We start from the raw sequence: 17435 nt of genomic DNA on the forward strand, positions 1-17435 counted from the left end.
CTTTTTGTTAGTTAGTCATGTTTCTTATTTATCATATGCGCATCGCATACAGAGCCTATTGGAAAAACCCTATCTCGTAGTGAGCGCTCACACTGCCCAGCTCCTCAAACAGCTGTTCTTATAAACCCAGTCTTTGCAAAACCTTTCTACGCGCAGTCGTGCGCAAAAACTGAGTTTTGATTTCTAAAAATAGGAGGAACCGACCTTTCTATTGCTACTGGGCCTATTTTACATGCATAGATACAGTGAGGGAAAAAAGTATTTGATCCCCTGCTGATTTTGTATGTTTGCCCACTGACAAAGAAATGATCAGTCTATAATTTGAATGGTAGGTTTATTTGAACAGTGAGAGACAGAATAACAACAAAAAAATCCTGAAAAACGCATGTCAAAAATGTTATAAATTGATTTGCATTTTAATGAGGGAAATAAGTATTTGACTACCTCTCAATCAGAAAGATTTCTGGCTCCCAGGTGTCTTTTATACAGGTAACGAGCTAAGATTAGGAGCACACTCTTAAAGGGAGTGCTCTTAACCTCAGTTTGTTACCTGTATAAAATACACCTGTCCACAGAAGCAATCAATCAATCAGATTCCAAACTCTCCACCATGGCCATGACCAAAGAGCTCTCCAAGGATGTCAGGGACAAGATTGTAGACCTACACAAGGCTGGAATGGGCTACAAGACCATCGCCAAGCAGCTTGGTGAGAAGGTGACAACAGTTGGTGCGATTATTCGCAAATGGAAGAAACACAAAATAACTGTCAATCTCCCTCGGCCTGGGGCTCCATGCAAGATCTCACCTCGTGGAGTTGCAATAATCATGAGAACGGTGAGGAATCAGCCCAGAACTAAACAGGAGGATCTTGTCAATGATCTCAAGGCAGCTGGGACCATAGTCACCAAGAAAACAATTGGTAACACACTATGCCATGAAGGACTGAAATCCTGCAGCGCCCGCAAGGTCCCCCTGCTCAAGAAAGCACATATACATGCCCGTCTGAAGTTTGCCAATGAACATCTGAATTATTCAGAGGACAACTGGGTGAAAGTGTTGTGGTCAGATGAGACCAAAATGGAGCTCTTTGGCATCAACTCAACTCGCGGTGTTTGGAGGAGGAGGAATGCTGCCTATGACCCCAAGAACACCATCCCCACCGTCAAACATGGAGGTGGAAACATTATGCTTTGGGGGTGTTTTTCTGCTAAGGGGACAGGACCACTTCACCGCATCAAAGGGACGATGGACGGGGCCATGTACCGTCAAATCTTGGGTGAGAACCTCCTTCCCTCAGCCAGGGCATTGAAAATGGGTCGTGGATGGGTATTCCAGCATGACAATGACCCAAAACACACGGCCAAGGCAACAAAGGAGTGGCTCAAGAAGAAGCACATTAAGGTCCTGGAGTGGCCTAGCCAGTCTCCAGGCCTTAATCCCATAGAAAATCTGTGGAGGGAGCTGAAGGTTCGAGTTGCCAAACGTCAGCCTCGAAACCTTAATGACTTAATGAAGATCTGCAAAGAGGAGTGGGACAAAATCCCTCCTGAGATGTGTGCAAACCTGGTGGCCAACTACAAGAATTGTCTGACCTCTGTGATTGCCAACAAGGGTTTTGCCACCAAGAACTAAGTCATGTTTTGCAGAGGGGTCAAATACTTATTTCCCTCATTAAAATGCAAATAATTTTATAACATTTTTGACATGCGTTTTTCTGGATTTTTTTGTTGTTATTCTGTCTCTCACTGTTCAAATAAACCTACCATTAAAATTATAGACTGATCATTTCTTTGTCAGTGGGCAAACGTACAAAATCAGCAGGGGATCAAAAACATGTAAATAGACATGTAAATAATGTTACCTTAAATAAAATATAACCAAAACATATTCTGGAAATCGAATATATATATATATTTGTCTTAATAAATAATAAGCATCTCTTTTCCAAAGTGCAATCCACACTAGTACTAAAAAGCTAATTTACCATAATTTGATAGTAGTATCATTTAGTTTTTCGAATTTTGAAATAAATATGAATTGTGTCTTATTTATTCGTTAAAAACGGGGCAGTACACCAACATTTGAAATATACTTAATTTTAGTGACAAAAAATTATTCAACCATTGATCCTGAGAGATAATGACCAAAAATATGGCTTCGTTTTTCTTTATTTACTTACCCCACAGCCAGCATTAGCATCGCTGCTAGTGAAACAATGGGAGTGGTAGGGCTTACGTATGTCTTACATATGGCAGGAAGCTTCAAAAAGCATGCCCAAATCCTCAGTCACTTTAAACCAAATGTTAAACAACCCAAATACCATAACAAGTTGCACATATAGAATATTGCAGGATAGGAAATCTGGTATTTATATAACATTTTCCATAGTATAACTATTTTTTCAGAGGGTAGCTGGTTTCTGCATTACAGTTCTACCAAGTATTTATACCACTGAAATATTGTAAGAGCTATTTTGACCTCAACTAAGCAATACCCCTTGATTTATTCCACATTTTGTTGTGTTAGAGCCTGAATTCAAAATGTATTAAATGGATTTATTTTCTCACTTATCTACATGCAATATCCCATAATGATATAGTGAAAACATGTTTAAGAAATCTTAGAACATGTATTGAAAATGAAATACAGAAATTTCAAATTTACATAAGTATTCACACACCTCAGTCACTATTTTGTAGAAGCACCTTTGGCTGCGATAACAGCTGTGAGTCTTTCTGCGTAAGTCACTATGAGCTTTCCACACCTGGATTGTGCAACAAAAAAACTAAATTCTTCAAGCTCTGTCAAATTGGTCATTACTCATTGCTAGACAACCATTTTCAGGACTTGGCATTGAATTTTTCATGTAGATTTAAGTCAAAACTAACTCGGCCACTCAGGATCATTCACTGTGTTCTTGGTAAGCAACTCCAGTGTAGATCTGGCCTTGGGTTTTAGGTTATTGTACTGCTGAAAGGTGAATTTATCTCTTAGTGTCTGGTGGAAAGCAATCTGAACCAGGATTTCTTCTAGGATTTTGCCTGTCCTTAGTTTAATTCCATTTATTTTTTATCCTGAAAATCTCCTCAGTCCTTAACGATTATAAGCATACCCATAACATGATACAGCCCCCCTAAGCTTGAAAATATGGAGAGTGGTACTCAGTAATGTGTTGTATTGGATTTTCCCCAAACATAACACTTTGTATTCAGGGCAAAAAGTGAATTGCTTTGACACTTTATTTTGCAGTATTACTTTAGTGCCTTGTTGCAAACCGGAATGCATGTTTTGGAATATTTTCATTCTGTACAAGCTTCCTTCATTTCACTCTGTCAATTAGGTTAGCATTGTGGAGAAACTACAATGTTGTTGATCCATCCGCAGTTTTCTCTTATCACAGCCATTAAACTCTGTAACTGTTTTAAAGTCACCATTGGCCTCATGGTGAAATCACTGAGTGGTTTCCTTCCTCTCCTGAAACCTGTATCTTTGTAGTTACTGGGTGTATTTATTTACCATCCAAAGTGTAATTAGGAACTTCACCATACTCAAAAGGCTATTCAATGTCTGCGTTTTTATTTTTATCAATAGGTGTCCTTCTTTGCGAGGCATTGGAAAACCTCCCTGGTCTTTGTGGTTGAATCTGTTTTTGAAATTCACTGCTCGACTTAGGGCCTTTACAGATAATTGTATGTGTGGGGTACAGAGATGAGGTAGTCATTCAAAAATCATGTTAAACACTATTATTGCACACAGAGTGAGTCCATGCAACTTATTATGTGACTTGTTAAGCACATTTTTTTCTCCTGAACTTATTTACGCTTGCCATAACAATGGGGTTGAATACTTATTGACTCAGGACATTTCTGCTGTTCATTTTTAATGAATTTGTAAACATTTTGAAAAATAATTCCACTTTGACATTATGGGTTATTATGTTAGACAAAATCTCAATTTAATACATTTTAAATTCAGACTGTAATACAATAAAATGTGGAAAAAGTTAAGAGGTGTGAATACTTTCGGAAGGCACTGTATATGGCTGTGTTTACACAGGCAGCCCAATTCTGATCTTTTTTTTCATTTGACCAATCAGATACGTTCTGACAAAATATCTGATGTGTAAAGATCTGATGTGATTGGTCAAAATAAAAAATATAAGCATTGGGCTGCCTGTGTAAAGACAGTCAAATAATCCTACTTACTTTTGAAGCACATCTCCTGTTAAAATACATCACTTTACCTTTTTTTCCTGTGCCACCAAATGTTTGCATATACTGCTAAAGTTGCCAGGTTGTTAGTAGGGCAGCACGATATGGGCCAAAAAAAACAGACTGTGCTGTGATGTCTTACATTAATTTTGAATCTTTCTAATCGCACAGTATCCACAGTTTGTAAGCTAGCTAGTTGGGCTCCTGAGGTGCACAGCGGTCTAAGGCACTGCATCTCAGTGTTAGAGGGGTCACTACAGACACCCTGGTTCGACTCCAGGCTATATCACAACCGGCCATGTTTGGGAGTCCCATAGGACAGTACACAATTGGCCCAGCATTGTCTGGGTTTGGCCGGTGTAGGCTGTCATTGTGAATAAGAATTTCTTCTTTACTGACTTGCCTAGTGAAATAAAGGTTACATAAAAAAATATTATTATTTTCCTCAGAGTATTATTATATTGTTGATTGATTGACTATAGCTTTCCAAATTTCCCAACACTGCTATTTGTAGGGTTAATTTTAAATTAACCTGAACCTGTGACCAGAAACTAGCTGCATGGGGGCAATATCAGAATAAATTATATAATGATTCTGTCTCTTCGCAGCAAAATCAAAACACTTGGGTGAACTGTTGGAATCACAGAAATAGAATGATTATTGTAATTCTATGGTTGGTGTTGTTTAGCGTGACAACATATCAAAAAGCCAGGTAAGAGTTATGAAAGGGTAGGAACCAAAGTGTTGTTCAGTATTTCCCAGAGGACTCGAGTCACATTTGAATAGAAGTTACATTTAGACAACGATTACAACATACTGATCTACACCACCACTGGTAGCAACCTACATTAGAGCTAACGTTTGCTTTGCCCTAGCTAGTGCATTTAGCTAAATGCTAGCTAGTTAGCAATTAGCATTAATGATTAGAATTATTTTAACCACATGCCAGCTTCCTTAGACTAGCTGACTAACTCACGTTTTGCAGAGAGTAAGATACACAAACTAATAGTATAATAGACAAAACATGTGGATTCATCTTTAGAAGCAATGTGGAAAGCAGCAATGTTCTTGTTTTGGAAGAATGTGTTGAGTGAATGAATTGACAGCATGATGTGACAGCTTGTTTGGGCAGAGTAGAAAAGATTGTTGCGGTGAAATATTGTTACTCATTTAATTTTTTTATTTATTTTAGTTTTAGAAACTGTTGCTCCCAAATTAAAACTTCAGGTCGCACAGCAAAATATTTCATTGCATATGCAATGAAATTGGTCGCCCTTTAGAGCCCTGTCTACGCCCCATGGCAAAATGTGTAGAATTGCAGGAAATTAACTCAAAAACATATTTTTTCCCTCTCCGCCATCAAGAGGGGAGCCACTAAAATATTTTCAATCCCTGTAATAGAGGGTCCCCCAAACAAGATTTCACTGAGGGCCTCCTAACATCTAGGGTTGGCTTTGGTTGAAGGCAGTCTGCATGTTGAGAAGATATACTTAACTGTTTGAACCCTGGAAGTTTAACTTCCTAGCCTATTTACAAGGGATGTCTTACCTTGCTTCAAAGTAGCCTAGCCAAAATCCAACCGTAGAAACATTTAGGGAATTATTGTATACTCTGGAAACCTCTTTCTCAAAGATAAAGATCTGGATCATGTTCTGCGCATGTGTTATTTTACGTATATGTAGCTGCTGCTGACACTCCCCCAAATCTTTGAAGTTTCTCTCTTTACTCACCCTCTTCTAAACCATGATGATGCAGCCTAGGTGTCTGCCTTATCTTTCTAAACAGCTGAAATAAAAAACCCTGCGGCAATTTGAATGAACATTCCAAAAAACATATAGCCTATTATGAAGGCTACAACCTTCTCTGTCTGTTGCAATGAATATTGCAGTTGCACAAGCAGGAAGCAGTCCCTACACATTGCAAAAACAGTAATTGTTCTGTGTGATGACGTAGGCTATAGTTGCTGCCATATTGTAGCCACTAGCCACAGTTGCTGAAAAAAAGAACACTATTACTTTGACTGCCTGTCTTCCTCCTGCTTAGCGAATGTTTGCAATGATGATGAAAAAATACAACGCTAATTAGGTGTCACTCCCCACTTGAGTTTTGCATTGGGGTAAAAACGATCTGTGTTTTAGCAACACACAGGCTCTAAACGGCTATTTAGCTTCTCAATGATCATGGAAGTACAGCACGAGTAGGCTACCTACTGTGGCTGTTCCACCTCTGGGCAGCGAAAGGCTCTAGGCAGCCAAGCATGTATCCGGACTGGTAACCAGAGTCTGACAGTGGGTAAGTTTGTTTTGCATTGCCTGGTGCCCCAACATGTAAATAGCTCAGCATTTAGCCTAACTCCCCTCCTGAAAAATAACATCAAATCGTGCTTATGCTTAATAGCCTACTATTCTACAATCGTTTGAACATGTTGACCATGTCTTTTGTGTGCAACATGGAGTTTGTAGGCTACACCAGACAAAGGCGCACATGGCTGATCAAGGAGGGGGAAGCAGCAGCTACGTAGTCAGCGTTGTAAGCTTAGCTACATAAAACAATCTGGAAGGAGGGGGAGACGGTACGGAGTGGGCAGCAGCTATGTAAAAAAAAATCACGCACATGCGCAGAAATCTCAGTAACTTTAGCTATGGCAAATCGGGTTCCCGAAAATCTGGAACCCCACTCTGTATTTTATAAAGACTTCCTGACATGCCATTGAAAGCAACATTTCTCTCATGTTCTATTGGTTTTCATGTCAACGTTTTTTCTTCGTCCAGAAGCCAAAGGCACAATCTTAGTCATATTAGCAACTCATCCTAGTTGCATCTTTAGACTTCACCTCTTTCAGTGTTTCTAATGGAGATTTTCACCTCTGTCACATGAAACCACTCGTATCAGTTGAGCTTTAGAATGGTGTTTTTCCGATAACTGCGTTTTGTTCCAAGGCCATGCAGGGGGCCCCTCAAGGGGGTATAGCGACAGACACAGCTGGACATTGCTTTATAAAATAACCAACACCAGCTTAGACAAATTCCAGGATTTGATGAAATTATATTATTTATGATATAATATTTATCCATTTTGCCATGATTTAGAGTGTTAAATAATGTTTTATCTTTATTTCTATTTTTTTTTATCTGCAAGAACAGGGAGCCCCTTACAGGGCCCCTATAGGTGTGTGGGCCCTAAGGCGGTCAGACCCATGGCCCTCACGCTAGCTCTGCTTCTGAGGACGTCCTATACAGGCTGAGTGATTCAGGTCACCTCTATTACTGTTAGGAAGTAGGAGGAGAGGAAGTGGGGAAAGCTTCAACCATATGATTTATGGATTTATTACAGAGGTAGACTATGGAGTACATGGTGTTATTGAGTACTAAAAAATACATATTTTACATGTTGTACAACTCCATTTAAGATATATGGAGTTTGTGGTCTTAAGTTGAATGCAAAATGTTTTCATTTATTAGTAAATTGTTCCTCCTTGTAATTCATAGATCTAACTTCTAATGTGAACTAAATTCCTCTCTGTTTCTGTCTCTATAATATAATACGTTGTCTACCAGCCTGGTCTCGGAGCCTGGTCTTAGAGCAAAACATATTATATTTTACAAACATCTGTGCTACTCCATTTAGTATGATATGTTACTTTACATTAGGTTACATTATTTGATCTGTTTAGTATGATATATTATGTTCGATAAGACAGTAGGTTAGAAACAAAAGGATGGTGTTTGGTTAGGGTGGTTAGGTGGGCGTATAATGCAAACTTCTAGCAACCCAAAGGAAGGGTGTTCAAAACTCATCACAGACAACGCAGACTTCTAGCAACCCAAAGGTTGCGTGTCCGAACCTCATCACAGACAACATTAACATTTTAGCTAATGTAAGGTAACGTAACGTAAAAAAACATATCATACTAAATGGAGTGGCACAGATTTTAGTCAAATATAATTGGTTTTGCTCTGAGACCAGGTTATGTATACCGCCAGCAGCACCATATCACCAAGTACAATTCTGGGTATATGTGAATGTGCTTAGCGAATAAAAGTGCTTCTGATTACAAAGGTCATTTTCATTTTCTCATAGGTAAAGAATGAATCATGTGTCTTATACCAGATTCCTTTACTTTAGGTGATACCCAAACTCAAACAAAACCAAGACGATTGAGGATTCATATAAACCTTGCCAGTGTCATCTCCATAAACAGTAGCTGCATATTATCATCAGAAATACACACACAAGAGAAAATAATAGATATCATGTTTGATTCTAGTCTCAGTCAGTATAGATCTTTCCTCCTCTCATTTAAGTGTATCCAGACTAGGTTTAATGCATATTTCAGCAAGCCCAAGCAGGGTACCGTAGAATTACCACTTTACTCTTGCAGGCCCTGGGGCTTTGGAGCCGACTTTGACATCAAGAGAGCACGTTTGGGAAAAGGAATGTGCGGCAAGCTTTCACCTCCAGGTATTTATCTTTTAAGGTGGGGTGGTGTGTGTGTGTGTGTGTGTGTGTGTGTGTGTGTGTGTGTGTGTGTGTCAGGCTGAGCCATGACAGGTCGAGGAGTTAGAGAGACATGAACCTGTGTTGGTCGAGTCCCATATCCTCCTCCAATCCTCCACCAATCCTCCACCATTGTACATTCTAACCATTCTAACTCCAAGGAGTGTTCAGCTTCTGCCAACAAAACTCCACAAAGCGACATTTCATGATAATAATATCTGTCAGTTCTTGGATGATTGACAGTTATTTGCAAAAGTAAAGACACGATTAGTGAGAGGAGTTAAAAGGCACATATTGTTCAACAGCAAGGTTTTATGTAAAAAATGGTGTTAACCCTTCTGTTGTGTTCGTTTCATGTTAATTAATTCTGTGTTCCCGGTCCAAAATAACTGCCCCATTACAGCTGATTATAAATACATAATAATACATATATTATCACCTAATGTTGTGTTAGATCTTTTTATCAACTTAAGTTCTTGTGAACATTACAAGTTTTAAACTTATATTTGCTATTTATGGCCTGTAGGTCTCATTGACCTGAGCTCATACAACTCGATTTCGAGTTAAAAAAAAAGCATAATGTATGGATTATTTTGACTATAACAAATACTCAGATGAAACATATTGTGCTATTTATCACAGACTACTTTGTGTCGAAGTTTAACAAGGACTCTCTCCTCACCAGTGTCATGATCAAAGATATGATCAAGAGCCTCACATACAGTATATAATTTGGTCATTGTGCCACAGAATGAATTGTGAGCAAGGCCTCAAAAAGCTTTATATACCAGAGCTGCAAGAAAAGTTCAATGTATTATTGAAACAATGTTGCGATTGTTTGTGAGAATGCCAACAGGTGTGGTTCCCGTGGGGGAAGGATTCTATTGGGGAAAGGTTCCCATGGGGGTTGCCATGGAAGCCAAGAAAGGGAGTGAGGTGTGTGTGTGTGTGTGTGTATGTGCGTGTGTGTGTGTGTGTGTGTGTGTGTGTGTGTGTGTGTGTGTGTGTGTGTGTGTGTGTGTGTGTGTGTGTGTGTGTGTGTGTGTGTGTGTGTGTGTGTGTGTGTGTGTGTGTGTCCATTTGATGAATGGGCATGTGCCTGAACTCAATTTTATACACTAATTGTAGTCTCACCCATTCATTTCTAATGACCGGTCATTTTTGTCATGGAACCTCATGGAACCTTATGACAGTCAGATTAATTGAACTACATTTATCAGAGAGAAAACTTGTAAATAGGTCCAATTCGACCGGAACACATCAGGAGGGTTAAGTTACAGTACCATGAAACACAAGCCTGTTTTAGCTTCTTATCTCACTCTTTAGTGAGGTATCTAGTTTCCATTAAAGCCAGAATGAATCAAAACTCAATATAACATAAAGTATGCAGAGTTCAATGGTGACTTCACATCAGCTTCTTATAGCCTGGTGCTGCAGCTTCAGCTGGGCGTTGTTTGTATTGGTAGGGGTGACACAATAAGCCCAGAGAACGCTCAGCGGCGTCTTTGGACTTGCTCGCCTCTGTTTTGCTTTCGTCGTTGCACTCTTGCCCAGATTGAATCAGTGCTCTGACCCACCCACCAATAGCAAATCATAAACACACAAGTTGATGACTTTATTTTGGTGCCAGAGGCTGTTTGCTGTGACCAAATGGAAGCCTGCCATCTTCTGTCAGTCATCATGACTGGTTCTGGTGTTTTGATACAATCTTGGCCCCACAAAAAAGAAACTCAAAAGACAGCTCTTTTATGATCAAAAAGGAGAGGGTGAATGACTGTGTACTGTGGGTTGTACATAACTCTGTCACTTTGATTCTGGTGGAACTCAGGGAACAACCCTCTCTGTCAGCATTGTATTAGACCAGTGTTTCCCAAACCTCTCCTTGAGTAGCCACAGCCAGTTCTACTTACAGTGCCTTCAGAAAATATTCACACCCCTTGACATTTTCCACATTTTATTGTGTTACAGCCTCAATTTAAAATTGATTAAATTGAGATTTTATGTCACTGGCCTACACACAATACCCCATAATGTCAACCAATACTCATAATATTGTTTAATATGATTTTTAAATGACTACCTCATCTGTGTACCCCACACATACAATTAATTATCTGTAAGGTCCCTCAGTCGAGCAGTGAATTTCAAACACAGATCCAACCACAAAGACCAGGGAGATTTTCCAATACCTCGCAAAGAAGGGCACCTATAGAAAAAAGGAGACATCGAACATCCCTTTGAGCATGGTGAAGTTATTAATTACACTTTGGATGATGTATCAGTACACCCAGTCACTTCAAATATACAGGTGTCCTTCCTAAGTCAGTTGCTGGAGAGGAAGGAAACCACTCAGGGATTTCACCATGAGGCCAAGGGGACTTTAAAACAGTTACAGAGTTTAATGGCTCTGATAAGAGAAAACTGAGGATGGATCAACAACATTGTAGTTACTCCACAATACTAACCCAATGCACAGTGAAAAGAAGGAAGCCTGTACAGAATACAAATATTCCAAAACATGCATCCTTTTTGCAACAAGGATACTGCAAAAAAAAATGGCAAAGCAATTAACTTTTTGTCGTGAATACAAAGTGTTATGTTTGAGGCAAATCCAATACAACACATTACTGAGTACCACTCTCCATATTTTCAAGCATAATTGTGTCTGCATCATGTTATGGATATGCTTGCAATCTTTTGAGGATAAAAAATAAATTGAATGAAGATAAGCCCTTGCAAAATCCTATAGGAAAACCTGGTTCAGTATGCTTTCCACCAAACACTGGGCGATGAATAAACCTTTCAGCAGGAAAATAACCTAAAACACAAGGCCAAATCTACACTGGTGTTCTTTTCCGAGAAGACCATGAATGTCCCTGAGTGTCTGAGTTACAGTTTTGACTTAAATCTACTTGAAAATATATGGCAAGGCCTGAAAATAGTTGTCTAGCAATGATCATCAAACAGCTTGAAAATGTTGATAAGATTAATGGGCAAATGTTGCACAATCCATGTGTGGAAAGCTCTTAGAGACTTACCCAGAAAGACGTATAGCTGTAATCACTGCCAAAGGTGATTCTACAAAGTATTGACACAGGGGTGTGAATACTTATGCAAATGAGATATTTCTGTATTTCATTTTCAATAAATGTGCAAACATTTCTAAAAATATGTTTTCACTTTGTCATTATTGTCTGTAGATGGGTGAGAAAAAACAACAACAATTTAATCAATTTTTAATTCAGTCTGTAACACAACAAAATTTGGAATAAGTCAAGTGGAATAATTACTTTCAGAAGGCACAGTAAAGGCCTAGCGCAATCAAAAACTTGATTTCCTGTGTTTTATAATGTATTTCCACACTATGAGGTTGGAATAATACTGTGAAATAGTTAAAATTATGTTAATTCCATTTTAGTGTAAGAGCTGTTTGAAAATACATTTCTGCTTGTTTTGGTGGGATTTTGTTTTGGCCTTCCATGGTGACATCACTATGCAGTAAATTAGTTAATAGACCAATAAGAAAGATAGTTCCAAACCTCTCTGCCAATAACAGCTAATTTTCAGTTTTTCCCTCCCCACTCAGACCACTCCCAGACATTCCAATCAAAATTATTGTTTGAGAAATTGCCCTTTGCTAAAAAGCTATTTTTGTTTCTTTTTGACAATTTTAATTGAAAGCAATCACTGTACAGAACTTAATTGTTACCCAGAAATGATTTGATATTGAGGTAAAAAATGGCTGATCAACGGCTTGATGATTATCACCAGTTGAATCGGGTACTGGTGCTGGTACTGGTACTGGTATAGATCAAATAGGGGAACGTCTGGGGGATACTCAAAGAGAGGTTTGCGAAAAACAGAAATAGATCATTAGGTTTCTCCCCACAGAAAGAACCCATCCTGATTTTGTCCAGTCTTTCCCAGCCCTGGGTCTAAGAGTAGGAGTGCTGATCTAGGACTAGAGAGCCCACCACTGTTTATGATGGATTTCTGTCCAGCTGAGCATGTAATTAGATTCTCATCAGTATTACCACCAGGAGACCTATTAGCTGAAATAAGTGCAGGACACAGCATCTTTAATATTTCATAGGAAAATATTGATTTGTTGAAGGACGCGGTGTGCGATTGGTGAAATCCAAACCTGTAGTGAATGTCTTGGGACTGAGGATCTCTGATCTAGGACGGTGTCTTTTCTGTAGCATCCCCTGTCCTCTGGCTCTAATGCCGCTGAGCTGCAGAATCTGACAAATGTCTGCCCTCTCAAGGGAAGATGAGTTGTTCAACAAGAGGGCTCCACAAGCCTTTCTACGAAATCCATCCTAAAGATGAGTGAATGGAATTCACATTCATCCAATTTTCCATCCTCCAACTGCACTTTGCCATAATTTGTTCTCTCTCAGTTTGATCGGCTGACTCTAACAGTCCACCTAATGCCCAGTTGTCTCAAATCCCACTCTTTCCTTTCATCAATTTCTTTCAACAGAAATCAATCATTTATCAATTAAAACTCCTATAATGGCCTGTCAGTCAATCTACTTCAATTCCAAATGTGACTTCAATCATGATAATATTACAACACGCAATAGGCCTACTCAATAACTCAGAAAACAGTTCATATTTTGTCAAGAGAGGACAACAGACAGCTCTTACCTTTAAAATAAAACATTCGGTCAACGATGGATTATTTAGAATCAAAAGAAAATTCCAGTTGAAAATCTCCCACCCTAATTTCCACAGTCTGGGAATGGGCAATTGGGTTTCATTCATTTTTCAACTGACCCCTAACTCAAGGCTTGAAGGCATCCCTCATTCTCCTTAGGCCTACTGCTTAACACAATAAGATGTCAAAGGGAATTTGACTGTTTGGGAAATGATCAACATCAGTGCCATAAAAAGACCAACAAATTACATTTGATTATTTGGCTATGGAGACCAAATAAAACTGTAGTTAATGAAGCATCGTTGAAAGTGGCTGAATCAGTGGCTGAGGCTATATCCAAATAATTGTAGTATAGCCTCTATCTCATGGGGTTACACAACTGCATTGGATAACATAACTGATAGGCCAATTTCAATTGAATACTTGGGAAATAATCAATATTCTTAATAGTGAAATCCGTTTATTAAATTTGTGTATAAAGGATTCCTTACATGATATCGAAGAAATCATTGAGATTACTAGGAAATGTACATTTTGCGTATACATTTTCTGAGTAATAATAAGTAATAATGGAAAGGAAAGTAAACTGCACGTATTTTGTTGAATTATGATTCCACATTATTCTTATTATTATTAGATATTAGTCTCATTAAAATAAGAACATAATTCATTTTGATTCCCAAAAATGTACCTTTCCCTTTTCCCACTGCCTCTCTCATAAACGAACGTATTCTGCACCTGCCATTAGGCCTATGTCTGTCATCGAATATTGAATGAAGCAGAACGGAGCATGACCTCTTTTTAAGTTAATCAAATCATGCTGAAACTAGTTTGCACAAAAAAAATGTTTTATTTTGCATAACCAGTCTGTGTCGGTATTATACCTTTGTTTCCGCAATGTGTGCACTTTGAAATCAATAGTGTCATTGACTCACGTGCATTATTTTTTTTCTTCATACAATTTCACTTGACTAGCTTTGTAACCCATCTTCACGATTCCGTCTCAGCTTGTTAACGTCGATATCAACTGCCCGTTGACAGGGTCAATTAGACCGGTATGATAGGCTACAACTTAATTGCCAGGGTGACCAGCGTTGGAAACCACATGCTGATATTAGCCTATCCTTTCAAAGAAACGAACTGAAAGCAACAATAAATTAACATAAAGTACTGTATATTGTTGAAATAACAGGCAGGCATAACTAGCATATGATATTGCAGAATGAAGTTAAAAGTAGAGTGAAATGTAAACTTACCACCAGATAGGGTAACTTGGTATGGCATGCGTAAGCCCACAAAGAAACAGGAAACATCCAAGGTATATCATCCTTAAAAAGGTTTCGCTAAACATCTTCACCAGATACACGCGCGCTCATACGCGCACACTCGTTTTTCAATGAGACAAAAAACGAAACAATCTGCGCTGCTTACCAAAATGTCTCGCCTTGTCCTAAAACTAGTGATAGGTTAGAGAAACAGTATTTTGCGACTAGTCATGGCAGAACACAGGAGCCAAATATTAAAAGTTAAAACCAGCTTGCTTTTAGGACCCAATCAGCAGGTACTGCCAAAGGGGAAATTCTGGTGATAGCTGTTCGTTCCCTTGCGCGCGCTCTTTGCCTGAGTCAGTTAGGCTGAACGCAAACACAAGAATGAGCCCATTTTAAGAAGATAATGTTTTAGTGCTCATTAAGACGTGGTCGCATTGGCATGCTGTGTGTGATATATAATGTTGTTTAAAGGAGAAGAGGGAGGGTCCGAGGTCTTTTAAATAGACATCGGAACCCCCGTGGATTGGGTAGCTATAACAACCTGTCCGGATTTCACTCCCTGGTTTGAAGCTGCTAAAATGCAGAAATAAATATGTGTGAATTGCTTGAGCCCCGCTATTCAGTTTTCTAATCCTTCATTTGTCCCCTGTATGTCATTATGGATGCATCTACATACACCTGAGATGTTGTTTTGTAAGTGATGAGCTGAGTACTAAAAACGTGGAACTTTAACTTGCAGATGTAGTTATATCATTACTCCCAAATTAGTACCTCAAAGCATATTTGCATGATCCTTAGAATGTTCATTATACTATTATACCCATTCAGATAGCCTAGGTTATAGAAACAATTGTGTAACGATTTTTTTTGAAAGATGGAATATGTAATTATATCCGTCAATTATCAATTTTATGTGACTATATTTTGTCATTTTCTGCAGCATTTGACAACATGCTTACTTTTTACACGTGATATCTGTTGAAATTGCGATGTTAGGGTTGCTTGAAAGCTTTTGGTTCATATCGATTCATTTTCACATAATTAATTATCTAATTTATAATGACAAAAGTATAGGCCTACAAGAGAGAAATGCATGTCGGGTGTACAAATAGTATCATCAAATATCTGCAAATAAGGAACCATCTAATCTGCAATCGAATATTGTTCACTTTACAGATTAGAATATAATTTGTACTATTGGCGAGATAAACCATATATTTTTTAAATGAACTGTCCATACGCGTATTTCGGGCAATCTATGTACTTCATGTCTTTGCAATATGAAGTACATATGGTTGCCTGTCTCTAGCTGTGCTGAGTTTAAATGACATGCTGTTGTATTTCCTCTCTCTCAATGTCAAGTGGCTGTTGATATGTGATCTAATAGGAAGTGGACTAGTCCTCATTCCCCATTGATATGCACTCACTGATGCATATCTTCGTTCTAACGATATTCTTGCGGTGATTGTTTAAATGAATAGCTTACCATCGACGTATAGTTGCACGGACTGTCATGTTAAAGTAAACTCACACTGAAATAAGCTTTGAATTGACGAGAAAGGGGAACCAAGTTGTAGTAGACTACAACTGGCTAAAATGCCAAGCAATTGGATTAAACTCAAATCCAATGTCACCCATTTAAATTATATATTTCCTGCAGCAGTTTTATCCCGTTTTACACATTTTCTATACCCAATAAACAAACGGACATTTTTGAAACCCTAATAACATACACATTTTTTTTTGTGAATCCAACATTAATGAGTTAAATGACGGACTTCATTCTTGTTCATCAATATGTTTTTTTTATGGATGTGTTGCCTTATAAAAATGTACGTTGGTTAATATAACGTGATACACAATCACATTAATCAATCAGTCGATTCACGAATTCATTAACTCCACCCCTCACTCACCCATAAAAGTATTTCATTATCATTTCAAAAGCCCCCCAAACCGCGAGCCATCTGAAGTAGGATGAGAGCCGTCTGAAGAAGCACTACCCCCCAGCTACGTTACATTCTCAGCGTGAAACATTTGGTTCTATCGCCATCTAGTGGACATTGAGCGTGCTATGAACTCAGTGCGTTTTTATAAGGAGCAGGAGGGGCACAACCACTCAGCAGACAGACAGGGGACCAAAGGGATCAACAGCTTTTATCAGGAAGATAATGTCACTGTAGTAGGACCTCCAGACATACACTGCTTAGAACGGGCTGCAGAAACGTTTGTCTTCTCAATGATTGCTCTTGTATGCATCCTAAACTGTCTTTATCCAGTACACTACAGTTGACCACTTGATTGACATAGAATGCTTTGTGGTTCAGTTCTGATGAGCCAAGGGGGTCTTGTTGACAGACAAGACAATAGGTCACAATTTATTCACAGGAAAGTGATTCCTTCCTTTCATACTATGTATCAAGACAAAACAATTTGTGTTGAAAAGTGTCGTTCTTGTTCTTGGTGAGTTATATTTAACTATGAATACGCGATTAAACACCAGATTTCATACACTTTCAAATACGTCTATAAATAGTCTCTCTTGAAACGTAGTTTGAAGCCAAGGTGTTCAGCATCTGCAGCTAGAGAGAGCTACAGGTGCAGAGAGAACCAGGTGCCAAACCTGCCTAATATAGAAGGGAAAATCTGGAAGCAGGCAGAAGGGGGCACTGACCATATGTCAATGGGTACTGGCAGGGAGGAAGTGTGAACGATGCCTTTTTTCCAACTGCTGTCAGCATTGGCATGCGGTCTAAGTCAGGGGTGGTGAGGAAAACACATGTCTTCTCAGT

General features: G+C 38.7%; 1 protein-coding gene across 1 annotated transcript in view; it reads right to left on the reverse strand.

Moving 5' to 3' along the window:
- Positions 1-15090, reverse strand: part of LOC106599872 (protein Wnt-3a) — a 30030-nt gene extending 14940 nt beyond the window's left edge. The window contains exon 1 of the mRNA XM_014191223.2: positions 14629-15090. Within this exon, the coding sequence (XP_014046698.1) occupies positions 14629-14723 (95 nt within the window). The 5' untranslated portion in view covers positions 14724-15090. The remainder of the gene's footprint in view (positions 1-14628) is intronic.
- Positions 15091-17435: the final 2345 nt, after the last annotated feature.

The sequence above is a fragment of the Salmo salar genome, chromosome ssa03 (assembly GCF_905237065.1).
Source record: "Salmo salar chromosome ssa03, Ssal_v3.1, whole genome shotgun sequence".
In the NCBI taxonomy this organism is placed as follows: domain Eukaryota; kingdom Metazoa; phylum Chordata; class Actinopteri; order Salmoniformes; family Salmonidae; genus Salmo; species Salmo salar.